Here is a 12,165-nt window from a genome sequence, read left to right as displayed (position 1 = left end):
AAACACACAGAGCTCCTCCCCAGCGCTTCAGACTATGTCTCGGAAAATAATTTTAAGGGGAAGGAAGGGGGAGCGCCAGGCCCGTCCCGCGCTCACCTCTCGCGGCTCGACCCGCTCGGCTCCGCTCGCTCGTCCCGGTCTGACGCCGTCACCGTGACGTCATCGCGCTCTGCCCGCTTCCAAGATGGCGGCGGCGGGCGGGCTGCGGCGCGCGGGCTGGCGGCTGTGGCGGGGCCGCGCGGGTGAGGGGCGGGGGGGCGCGCCCGGGCCCCGGGGCGGGGAGAGGAGGGGAGGGGGGGAACTGTGCCCGTGCGCGCCCCCGTGCGCGCACCCCGGCGATCGGGGCGGGGCGGGGCGGGGCGGGGCAAGGTGAGGTGAAGGGCACGAGGGGTGTGAGGGGACCGGGGTCGGCCCCGAGCGGGTGGGTTTGAAGGAGGGGTTGATGGGTGGTGGTTTTCTTTAGGCGCGTGGGTCGTGAAACCCAAATTTATTAAAAAAAAAAAAACACAACCCAAGCCCAGAAATCAGCAGCTGAATGAAAAGTTACCCCAGAGTGTCATTGAGTAATCGCTCAATGATCAGCATGTGGTGTCTGTCAAGGCTCTTCGGCTCCCGAGTCAGACTTTCCTTATATCCCCTGCTCAGACATCTGCACCTTCCTCCCAAATCCTTATTCAGGGACCAAAATGGGGAGAGGGCATGTTTGGGTGCCTGGTTTCCAGTGCAAGATTGGGAAACTATTTGCTATATGTGCCATTTGCACCATTCTTTCCCTCACAAAACACTTTTGCTTTATTCACGTAGACACGAGCTCAGCTGAGAGCGCCACTTATCAGAAGCGTAAAAAAAGACACTTTGAATTTGTGTTCTTTTCAGCTGCATTCACCACAACTCTCTTCACCTTGATTTTCAATGCTTCCTGGTGTTGGAAGGAGGTGCTGACTCCTGGTTTCCCTTGCAGTGGTCAGGTGCCAGCAGTACCCACCGCTCCGTGCTCTCCAGGCCTCGGCCGCGCTAAGGAGAGCCTCCGATGAGCACAGGAAGGAGCCATTGACATCTTCCTCTCAGCAGCACTTTGATTCACCTCCAGCTGGTCACCAGCCTGAACAGGAACCTCAGGGACCTCGCCCCAGGTAACTCATCAGCTCCTTCTAGCACTGCCCCACCAACAGAGGGATCGGAGGGCTTTTGCTTTCCTGAACCTCACATCTGAAACTTGAAGACGAAGAGATCCAGAGTTAAGGAGCCCCAAACTACAGCAGCTGAAGAGCTGGTTTGCTGTGACAGTGCAAATTCCACCATGGAAACAGTATGGCACTTGCTTTCAAGAGGGAAACTCTCTTGTCTGCAAAGAATAAGTCTTGGCTTCTGGACTTTTGTGTAAATCTAAAAATACAGGGACCATATATTGTCCATGTGCCTATGTTGGAAAAGGTTATAGTTTAACTTTCTGTAAGGGAGGGGGAATTTGGAGCTGATTGGTCTCCGTGTAGGCATCTCCATTGAGCCCTCCTTCCCATATTTTTCTCTTCTCTCACAGCAAAGGTTCATTAAGAATAGTTTTTCTGGACAGGGAAAGATATTACTGGAGGAGGCCAGATTTATACTAAGCAGGTCTCAAAATGTGCCTGGTGTCAGCGTGTGAGTGGCAGAGCCCAGGGTTCTGATGTTTGGTGGTGACATTCCCCTCACTGTAACAATACCTTCTCATAGTTACACTGGCCAGGGCGGCCAGGAGTCTGAGGACTATGAGAGCGAGGAGCAGCTGCAGCATCGAATCCTCACAGCGGCGCTGGAGTTTGTGCCTGAACATGGCTGGACTGCAGAGGCCATTGCAGAGGGAGCCAAGGTATGTGGGGAGAGAAGCAACAAACCAGTTGAAAACTGGATGGAGCTGAAGTGCAGAGACAGCCAGGCCTGCATGCTTCCCCCACATACTCTTGGGCGATGCACCCTAGTCAGCAAATGCTACTGGGCAGGAATGAAACCCAGCTGCTACAGGATAACCCCTTCAGAGTAAGACTAAGGAACAATGCAGAGTATTGAATCCTAAAGAGAGAAAAATATGTATAGGAAGTGCTTTGTAATGCAGTGTTGCTTTGTTTAAATTCACATAATGTCTTTCACAAAATAAATACAACTTTTTTCTAGCTGGATCCTGCTTAGCAGTGTCTGACCTGGTCTGTGCTTCTCCCTTCTTCCCTGCAGACCCTGGGCCTCTCTGTTGCTGCAGCAGGGATGTTTCACAGTGATGGCAGTGAACTGATCCTGCACTTTGTGTCTGAGTGCAACAACAAATTGTCCAAGTTGCTGGAGAAGGAGCAGAAACTAGTGCAGCTGGGTAAAGCAGAGTGAGTAATGTGTGTGAACAAATATCTTCCTTTGCAGATTTTGGGAGCTGGGTAGACAGGCCACCTGGAACACAGATACTTAAGTTAAAAGTATAATTTACCCAAATAAAACCGTCTTCCCAGATTTAGACTAGGATAAAAGACATGAAGGATATATAATTCCTTGCTTATCTATTGCTCAGCCAGGTGGAGATTGATCTTTCAAGATTAGAATTGAGTTTAACTTGGATAGTCTTCCTAATTTTTTTTTTCCTTACTCAGGAAGAAGCCTATAGATGAATTCCTGAGAGATGCTGTGGAAGCCAGACTGAGAATGCTGATTCCATATATTGAGAAATGGCCCCAGGTATAAAAGTAATATCAACGTTGACTCTTTTGCATGCATGTATTTTAAATACCCTGTGACTTTCAACATAGTTTCTCCACCAGATTAGTTCAAGGTTGTAAATGAAACCCTGGCTGGTTTCAAGTGATTAGTAGCCTTCAAGAGGAGAGCAGTCTTGGAAGGAGGCAGTTAAAAGTGACCTTAGAGCAACTATTTCTTGCAGTTCTGGAAAGGCAAAGCTCTCTGTTGTTCACTCCACCCATCTGGCATCCCCAGGGGATTACCTGTGTCTCTGCTCAGTCCTATTTGCAGTGTCACTGCAAGTCAGGCTCCATGCAGCATTGTTGTGGCTGCACCAGGATCACCTCCCACCTGGAAACGCAGAACTGCTTTGCTGCAGGAAACTGTCCTGTGACGGTTTGTCAACTGACAAACCCCTGGCAGCCTGAGGGTAGAGCTGTGAACTGAGAGGGCTCCATGCTTCTAAATTCAGATTTAACTCTCAAGTCATTCTTCCCACGGTGGGGAGGGAATTCAATTGTGGCTACAGTGACAAGCAAAGAGTTCCTAATCTTGGGCTGCAAAGGTTGCTGCGAGGTCAGCCTCTGTCCAGAACCACTGCTGGCCTCTGGGCAGCTGAATCCTGCACCCCATGCACAGAGAGAGAGCACAGGCTATGTGCTCTTCTTTCAGATTAGCATAATTTGCCCTATGAAGGATGTGGGTGGTTTGTGTCTCTCCTGGCACTGTGTGATTACATTCAAAGGCTGCAGGATCCCAGTAGGGCCATTATGGCTGGCGCTGTTCTGCCCTTGTTTGCCGCTCTGAGTTCAAAGTCAAATTCAGAGAAATGAGAGATGTGACTCCTTGCCCACAGGGGCATAGCACAGTGTGAGTCAGCTCAGCCTCTGATGTTGCCATGCCAGAGAGGGCTCAGGAGAGACAACACGGGGATGTTTGAACTGAGCAGGGATTTTTCGGCTCCAGTACAGGCTGAGGCCTGAACTTATGAGCCACATTGTGTGTTCCCTGCATATCCTGCAGCTTGTAAAGACTGCAAAGAGTTGGGAAGACTTGTCACTGGGAGCTGGAGGCAAGGCAGCAGCAAGAGGGAAAAGATAACAGAGCAGAATACTGTTGGTCTCCTTTAGTTACATCCTTCTCTCTTTGGCTCCCATTTCTGTGTGTGTTTCCTTTGCAGGCCCTGAGTGTCCTGTTGCTCCCACGTAACATCCCTTCCAGCCTTAACCTCCTCACCAGCATGATCGATGATATCTGGCACTATGCTGGGGACCAGTCTACAGATGTGAGTGCTTTTGGGACAAGCTGGTTCTACCTCTCGGCACTTTGGCAAAATCATGGGTTCAAGTAGGAGTGGGGCTGAGTCCCTCAGCAGATGGCCCATTTATTGAGTGAAGAAGGCATTTCAGAGGCACCCAATGGTCTTTATAAACTACAGTCTAATTTCTAAAGAGACTTAAGAGCCACTGAGACTAAATGCAAATTACTGCCAATGGGATTAGTACAAATTAAAAGGACCTATTTTCTTAGGCTTTTAAGTGTTCTTCTTTTTTCTTTTTTGAAGACACAGACAAAATTGTTGAGATTTTGAGACTAAGAAGTTGATCCAGTTTTCAGTGAGTGAGCAGTGGGTCTGTCAAACAGCTCTCTTCTACCAGCAACAGCATTTACAGACTTGACTTGAAAACCTTTAAAGAACCTACCTAAAAATACCAGTAGCTTATTAAAGCTTTCATCTTTCTGGCAGGAAATAAAAGAAAATTATAACCTTAATTATAGCAATTAATAAATTACTTTAATTCTTATAGATGTAGGGAGAGATGGAAAAAGCTAAATGAACCATTTTAACAAACTACTTTAATAAGCTTCTTTTATCTGTGTATAAAGAGAAGGTACTGCAGTGAAAAATAAATAAGACAGCAGAAAAATTAAAGGAATAAACTAGAAGACAACTGAAAGAACACAATTGCTTCAGGAACTGAAAGTCCCTTAGAGTTATGCAAGTCAAATCAACATGTTGGAGCCAGTGTCTGCACTGAGCTGTTCCTAAAGTCTCACTGATGGAGGGATTAGGAGAGGTTCTAAAGTTGGTGTTTTGTTTGCACCTCCTGACTGGTTACATGAGTTTTCTGGGGAAGCTGTGATGCTGAGCTTGCTCTCTCTTTCCAAGTAATGGGTTTTTAACTCGCTCACAGCAGATACCTCTTCCCAACATAGGAGCCAGGCAGAGTATTCTCATGCCTCAGAGACCCCTTCAGGCAGGTTTTTAGGAGCAGAAAGAGAACAGAAAGAGTTTTGTCTCAAGCCCTGAGAGATCCAGCTGCAAGTGGCAAATTCCTCTATATGGGAAGGAACATGCTGTGGGTGTGGGATTTTCCCTTGCTGTTCTCTGATAGCTGCACTCCTGATGTGCATTCAGATCCCAGCTTTCTCTCTCCTCCTGTGCCCCTGCAGTTTAACTGGTACACTCGCCGGGCTGTGCTCACTGGCATCTACAACACCACTGAGCTGGTGATGATGCAGGACTCGTCCCCTGGCTTCGAGGATACTTGGCGCTTCCTGGAAAACAGAGTGGCTGACGCCATGACCATGAGCAACACAGCCAGCCAGGTAAGCTTAGGGACAGGTGTGCATGCAGAAAATCCCTTCTCCCCAAGGATATATGCAGGCATACACCTGGCTTTTCCATCATGCAGATCCCACGTCTGCTGAGACTCCCTCGTTGCTGTCAGTTCAAAACCAATACATGATTATGTGTTTTTTGGTAAACTGACATGTAGGTGCCCTCTTTGTCAGACTGTCACAGTGGTCAGGAGACATTGCAGGAAAACCCTTCCATGTGCCCTGTCTGTGGCTGTCACTTGTCTGCAGTGCTGTCAGCACCTTTCTGTAGCAAATACATTTTTGTTGTGCATTTCCTCAGTGTTTGGGGGCCACGAGTGCAACTGCAGGAAGCAAAAGGTTGTGTTCTCCCTGTGTCTTCCAGGTACAATCCACTGGAGAAGCTGTTGTCCAGGGCCTGATGGGAGCTGCAGTTACTGTGAGTAATGCTTAAACCAGCAGGGCTGTAAAAGCAGAATTACTTCTGAATGTCGGCATGTGTTTTCCTCCCAAATCTAGAGGACAACATGGAAACACATGGAAAAACTCATCTTTCTTAACATAGATTTATTTAAGGGTGATTTCCATAGTAATTTGAGGTTAGTTCACTGTTTTGTGGTGAAAGAACTTGGATAGAGGATGAGGAAATTAAGTCTGAAACTGCAGGGTGAGCTTTAGGGATGAGAGACAGGTGATCAGAATAAATACAACAATAAATCTCCACTGCTTGTCACGAGATCTCTCCCTGTTCCAGGCCCTGTGCTGGAAATCTTGACTGAGGGTCAATGGCCCCATGGATACTTGGGAGGTGGCACCTGTCCCTGAGCCACAGGAGGGTGACTGTCTTCTGTCCATGCAGAGGGAACTGCACTTCATCTGGGATACAAAATAACCCTTTGTGTACCTAGGAGTGACTTTTGAAGGTTTTCAGGGCCTCGCTGTGATTCTATTTTTGGACAATGCTCATTGCATTTAGCAACAAAGTGATTTCCTTGTTATCAGAAATATATTACCTTGTATCAGGACAAGACAAGCAGGTTGGAACATAAATTAGACATTGTTTTTACTGATGAAGCACTTCTCAAGAATTTCTCCCACCTCCTTCCCCCTACAGTTGTGGAGGAATGTATTGTCTCTCAGCCTCTCTCCTCTCTCATACCTGCATATGCCAAAAGGCTCCTCCACCAGAGAAATCCCGGGCTCTGTTTTACATCCACATGGTGCTCTCAGGTCCAGGATATCTCCCACTGCTGATGTTTGGTCTGTCCCTGCAGCAGATTCACTGCACAGATAAATGGGAGGACCTGGATGGATTGTAGTCAGATGTCTTTAGGGCAGAATCATCCCAATACATAACTGTTAGGGGAACACATTCCAGCCTCCCATGTCCAGGGTGTCCCGAGGTGTACTCCTTTACAGGAGTGCTGAGATCTGCAGCTCTCTGCCAAGTGGATGAGTGAGCATAACGCCCCAAAAGCATAAACTCGCTGTCGAGGTCTGTGTGACTGCAGAAATAAACCCAAGCTGAGACATACTGATCGGGAGAGCGGGTTCCGATCAGAGGGATGGCCAGACGTGGCTCCAGATTGATTTTTGCCCATCCCCGGACCACAGAGATGCCTCTCGCTCCCGCATCTCTGCTCATAGCACACGGGCCTCCCCTCGGCACCTGCTTTGGCGGCCGCTCGGGACAGGGGCACTAAAGCCCGTTCTCCCTGTGTCCACAGATCAAGAACCTGGCGGGGTTGAACCAGCGCCGGTGAGGCGGCAGCGGCGGCGAGCACCGGAGGGGCCGCGCCCCCTCCTTCCCCGGCACCAATAAAGTCGTACTCAGCCTGGCACGGACTCTTTTTGCGGGCGCACCCGGGCCGGGGGGAGCGGGGCGGGGCGGACCGGGCGGCGGGATCGGGGCCGGGGCCGGGGCCGGGGCCGGGGCGCGGCAGCCATGCCGTACGCCAATCAGCCCACCGTGCGCATCACCGAGCTGACGGACGAGAACGTCAAGTTCATCATCGAGAACACGGACCTGGCGTGAGCACCGCCGCGGGGCCGGGCCGGGCGGGCCCGGGGGTGAAGCGGCCGGGGGTGGCCCCGTGGACCAGGCCTCCCCGCGGACCGCCGGTGCGGCCGGGCAGGGTCTCTGAGGCAAAGCCCCGCAGCAGCCTCGGCCAGCGTCTGTGCGGGCCCGCAGCCTCACTCCCCCTCATGCCTAAACACGGATGTTTCCCTCCCTCAGGGTGGCAAATTCCATTCGAAGAGTGTTCATCGCAGAAGTCCCCATCATAGGTGAGGCCTTTTGCTTGCCTGTGGTCCCAGTCCCTTGCGCTGCCCTCCGTGTTCTCCCACACGTCCCCTCTGCTTTTGGCTCTCCTTACCCGCATTCAGCCAGTACTGTACCCTGCAGATGCTGCCTCAGTGTATCTCTCCAGTCTCTGTGATGTTTTCTGTGCCCTCACAAGCTGGCTTTTCCTCACATGAATATTTCTCAGTTTGTGACTTTCTCTTTTCTGAAGCCATTGACTGGGTCCAGATAGACGCCAACTCCTCTGTGCTCCACGATGAATTCATTGCACACAGACTGGGTGAGTGCTGAGGTGGGGAGGAAGATGAAGGTGTGTTGTGGGCAAAAGCAGAAAGCAGAGATGCTGAAGCACCTTTGTCAGGTGCTGTTCCTCCACCTGTCTTGGCAGGAGGGTTAGGGGTTCTTGTGGTCTCACTCAGAAGTTCCTCTGGTTTCCTGCTTGGCACAGGTCTCATCCCGCTCACCAGCGATGACATTGTGGATAAGATGCAATATTCCAGAGTGAGTCCAGCGAAATGCTGTGGGGAATCATTCTGAGGGTGGTGGGTGTTTGATCTGATGGGGAGCTCTGGCAGTTTGTTGTATAAGGAACCTGTGTGTGTGCCAGGACTGCACGTGTGACGAGTTCTGCCCCGAGTGCTCCGTGGAGTTCACGCTGGACGTTCGCTGCAACGAAGACCAGACTCGGCACGTGACATCCCGCGACCTCATCTCCAACAACCCCCGCGTCATCCCGGTCAGTGCCATCCCGCTCTGCATTCCTGCTGAGGCGGGGTGCAAACACACACAACACAGATACGCTGAGCACATTTCATGTTGCCTAAAGCTCCACTTAAACCATGGTAGGAGAGCAAAGCAGGAATATCAGCAGAAGCAATGTGTGTGCCAGTGCGCTCCTTGTCTTTGCTGCATTGGCCTTCACTTGCTGTCTGGTGAGGTGCAAAGCAGTGTGGCCTCATCCTGCACCCCAAATCCCAAACTCTTCGGCTACCCTGAGGCCTCTGGCTTGCGGACTGTGAGGAGCCTGGGCCAGGGCAGTGCTGCCAAACAGCTCCTGTGCAGGCATCTTGGGGAGGGTTGGTGGTGCCGAAGTGGGACAGAGGCAAAGGGACTTACAGAGAATGTTCTAGTACACTGTTGAGGTGGATCCAGATGTCACCACAACCTGGGCTGCTCCTGCTGCCTGGTGACAGTGCCCAGCTGGAGCCTGCTGTCTGTTACTTGCCTCTGGCTGAGGTGCTCTGAGCACTGTGTGTCATCTGTAGCAGTTGTGGGAGTGACTTTGGGAACCAGGCAGATGTGCTGTGCTGGAGCACTCATCCAAGCTGATCCTGTCCCTAATTTGCTTGGTTTCGTTTGGCTGCTGCAGGTGACATCTCGGAGCAGAGACAATGACCCCAATGACTATGTGGAGCAGGATGGTGAGTGGTGGGTCACTGGGAATAAGAACTGTAGGAGGAAATTAACTTTTCTCTCAGGTTCTGTGAACTCATTCTTCCTTTACTGGGTGGGCAACTGTAAAATGGCTGTAAATATGACACTTCTGAGCAGCTGGTGTCACTGCATGAATGGGGTAGCATTTTGTCTTAATGCCACTCAGATTGCCCCAGAACTGAAGTCCTGTGTCAGAGGGTGTTTCTGTGTCTGCTTGTGAGAGCTTAGAGACAGCAAGGAGGTGAAATGATGTGTTATTGGGGGCCTGTGTAGCTCCTTTTTACTTAGCTGTTCTGGGGACACAGCTGAGCCCCTCTAAGAATCCAAGCAAACCCTGGATGCTGGTGACCTCTTCCTGGGCACCAAAAATCTACCTTTGCTGCAGCGTGATCCTGCACATCATTTCTCCTCTGCAGCCTTCTCAGACAGGCACATGCTTTTGCAGACATCCTGATTGTGAAGCTGCGGAAGGGGCAGGAGCTGCGGCTGCGAGCCTATGCCAAGAAGGGCTTTGGCAAGGAACACGCCAAGTGGAACCCCACAGCTGGCGTGGCCTTCGAGTACGACCCCGACAACGCGCTGAGGCACACGGTGTACCCCAAACCAGAGGAGTGGTATGTCCTGCTGTCTGTCTGCAGGGACTGGGAAAGGTTTTCCAGCAGGCGACAACTTACACTTCAGCCCTGGGGATGATGTGGGTCAGTAAGTGATGGGGACCATGCCTGCCACATCCTCTCACACAGACTCTGCTCCTGGGGTTGGGTAGCAAGGCCAGTCGTTTATTTGCAGCTGCACACAAGGTGGACTGGTTTGTGGTCATCTGTTGTCCTCCCTCATGTACCATCACTGCTAGTTTGACTCACTTTCATGCTGTTTTTCACCACTTGTTGATTTTTTTTCTTCCCTGTGCAAGTGTTTTGTAGGTCAGAATAAGGTCTGAGGAAGGAACAGATCCATGTGAGATGAAAGAAGTTGCTATGAGAGCAAAGAGTGGAAGGTTGGGTTGTCAGATTTTTCAGCCTGGCTTGACAAAGCCCAGGATTGCTGTGATTTAACCCATACATCTCCTCACTCCTGGAGCCTGAGCTCTGGCAGGGTTTCCCTATCTGGCCCTTTCCTCTCCTCTGAAATACCATTCTGCACAAGTTGCACACAGCTTGTCATCCAAAAGTGACATGGTTTTACTTTCAGAAAGCTGCTGCCCTGCTTTGGCCTGGGTGAGGACTTTATCCAGCATCACTTTTCATGAATGGATACCTGAGCTGCTACTGGCTCTGTATCCTAGTGATCATCTAGCAGACATCCTGTCACTGAGAGCACACTGGAGCTAGATGGATGGAGCCAGAGCACAGGGCTTACTGAGTTTGGGGAGAGCAGGGCTGATTTCCTTCTTCCAGTGCTACTGGATGACTCTGTGGCATTAATGAGGAGCCAGAAAGCGAAACGTGTGACTGAGCTTATTTCTGTGACTTGATGTTTGATGCCCACCCTGTTTGCTGGACGTGAGCCCCAGTGCTCAATCTGTGGGGCCAAGCTGAGTGCCTGGGCTCTGTGGGACCAGGCTGGGGCAGGGGCTCTGTGTAACCTCTCCTGCTCTCTGATTCCAGGCCCAAGAGTGAGTACTCAGAGATTGACGATGAAGATGCTCAGGCTCCCTACGACCCCAACGGGAAGCCAGAGAGGTAGGGAGCTGAATGCAATGCTGCAGCTGGAAGATGGGGTGACTGGCTGGGTGCATCTCACGGGCTCTCATTAATAGAAGAGTGTCTACACTGTGCTGAAATCACCAGCCCAGTGAGCTGACATTCCCTGAAAAGCAGGGCAGGAGCTGGTGTTTAGTGGTGATATACCCAGATGTGGCAGCTTTTCCCCTCTGGGAGATACTAGACAGTTCTCCTGAGTTCATGTTGCCAGACAGGGCGGTGCACACTCAGTGAGGTGTGAGGCCTGTGGGGAAAATACCCTGGCTTAAGGTATTCATTCACCTGTATGTGTCTCATGCTCTGATTGCTGGTGTTATTTGCACTGCAAAAGAGCCTCAGCCAGCCTTAGTCCCTGGCTTGGGGCTGCTGGCTCACAGGTCACAGTGCTGAACAGAAACCAATCTCAGAAGTGCTCTTGCAGCCAATGAAGTTGAGTGTTGGTGTGATGGTTGTAGAGGGGCAGCACTGGCTGTTGCCTGCTTGGGAGGTGAATGACGATGGTGATGGTGATGATGATGATGATGATGGTTGGGATTCTAGGCAGATCTCCCTGCTATGGTTGTGGATGGGCTGGAATGATGTGCAGTCTGGGTTTGCACCTCCTTGAAGAGGTGATGGTGACTTAACCCCCTGCCTTGTGACCTCAGGTTTTACTACAACGTGGAGTCCTGTGGTTCTCTGCGCCCTGAGACCATTGTCCTGTCTGCACTGTCCGGCCTCAAGAAAAAACTGAGCGATCTCCAGACACAGCTGAGCCACGAGATCCAGAGCGATGTCCTCACTATCAACTGAGGTGGCCCTTGCAAGAGAGTACTGTGAGCTGAATGACGCCTGACTGAGATCTGGCTTTTACCTCCCCATCATCTCCCTCTGACTTTCCTGGCCCAGCACTTGGTTGGTGACAGCTCTTCCCTGGCCCTCCTTCCCAGGGAAAGCCATTATGGTGTGTAGGATAAAATAGGAAGGGAATCAGTCAGTGAGCATCTTAGCTGGGACAGGCTTTGTCTCCAAGTGATCCTGGAGTTTTTGTTCTGGTGTTGGATTTTGGCCATGTGATGTTTGGGATTGGGAAGTGTGTACCTTTGTTACACAACCCTACTTTATTTACATGCGTATTCTTTACTGTGCTGAATAAAGCCTTACCCCCAATTTTTTCTGTCATCCCTGAAAGCTCATCCAAGGCTGCTGGAGGAGATGTCACATCATTTACTTCTCTCCAATAGGCATTAACTTAATGAGATCTGCTTTGGAGGGAGCACTGCTCGCTGCTGCTGATTGCTGCTTGTGACATTATCTCCTGAGGAGAGCAGCACCCCTCCTGCAGGCAGCCCGGCGTTCATTGATCCAGTGATGTGTTTAAAGCAGATGTTTGAGGCCAGGGTGGGCGAGATGCTGCAGAAGGCAGCGCTGCAGGGGAGCCCAGCTGGG

At 50.9% G+C, this 12,165-nt stretch overlaps 2 protein-coding genes across 3 annotated transcripts; both read left to right on the top strand.

The window, feature by feature from the left end:
* The first annotated feature begins 120 nt into the window (after positions 1-120).
* COQ9 (coenzyme Q9) lies at positions 121-7,136 on the top strand. Its single transcript, XM_005528211.3, has 9 exons — positions 121-242; positions 962-1,133; positions 1,714-1,849; positions 2,209-2,351; positions 2,613-2,697; positions 3,878-3,982; positions 5,152-5,307; positions 5,684-5,737; positions 7,026-7,136. Exons 1-9 carry the CDS (start codon positions 185-187, stop codon positions 7,059-7,061), a joined length of 945 nt encoding a protein of 314 aa, XP_005528268.1. The 5' UTR covers positions 121-184; the 3' UTR covers positions 7,062-7,136.
* Positions 7,137-7,185: 49 nt separating this feature from the next.
* Positions 7,186-11,886, top strand: POLR2C (RNA polymerase II subunit C). Of its 2 annotated transcripts, none has more exons than XM_005528210.2 (9): positions 7,186-7,329; positions 7,535-7,584; positions 7,812-7,880; positions 8,049-8,101; positions 8,208-8,336; positions 8,970-9,021; positions 9,480-9,648; positions 10,642-10,716; positions 11,385-11,886. In XM_005528210.2, exons 1-9 carry the CDS (start codon positions 7,244-7,246, stop codon positions 11,527-11,529), a joined length of 828 nt encoding a protein of 275 aa, XP_005528267.1. In that variant the 5' UTR covers positions 7,186-7,243; the 3' UTR covers positions 11,530-11,886. The 2 variants fall into 2 exon arrangements, with proteins under 2 accessions (XP_005528267.1, XP_014112605.2); XM_014257130.2 differs by having other exon boundaries at positions 7,989-8,101.
* The last annotated feature ends 279 nt before the right edge of the window (positions 11,887-12,165 follow it).

This window comes from Pseudopodoces humilis, chromosome 14 (genome assembly GCF_049639895.1).
Source record: "Pseudopodoces humilis isolate 2021_Gansu_Grassland_sample_001 chromosome 14, ASM4963989v1, whole genome shotgun sequence".
NCBI classification, from domain to species: Eukaryota; Metazoa; Chordata; class Aves; order Passeriformes; family Paridae; genus Pseudopodoces; species Pseudopodoces humilis.
Note: the sequence above shows the minus strand (reverse complement) of the source record. Positions and strands in the feature narration are given on the sequence as shown.

What these genes read in the sequence shown, in the direction of transcription:
- COQ9 (XM_005528211.3), top strand. Translation starts at nt 185, where the DNA reads ATGGCGGCGGCGGGCGGGCTGCGGCGCGCGGGCTGGCGGCTGTGGCGG. An exon ending in GCTGTGGCGGGGCCGCGCGG is followed by an intron (nt 243 to 961) that starts GTGAGGGGCGGG and finishes TTTCCCTTGCAG; the next exon opens with TGGTCAGGTGCCAGCAGTAC. An exon ending in TGATGGGAGCTGCAGTTACT is followed by an intron (nt 5,738 to 7,025) that starts GTGAGTAATGCT and finishes CTGTGTCCACAG; the next exon opens with ATCAAGAACCTGGCGGGGTT.
- POLR2C (XM_014257130.2), top strand. Translation starts at nt 7,244, where the DNA reads ATGCCGTACGCCAATCAGCCCACCGTGCGCATCACCGAGCTGACGGAC. An exon ending in TACCCCAAACCAGAGGAGTG is followed by an intron (nt 9,649 to 10,641) that starts GTATGTCCTGCT and finishes CTCTGATTCCAG; the next exon opens with GCCCAAGAGTGAGTACTCAG. An exon ending in CCCAACGGGAAGCCAGAGAG is followed by an intron (nt 10,717 to 11,384) that starts GTAGGGAGCTGA and finishes TTGTGACCTCAG; the next exon opens with GTTTTACTACAACGTGGAGT.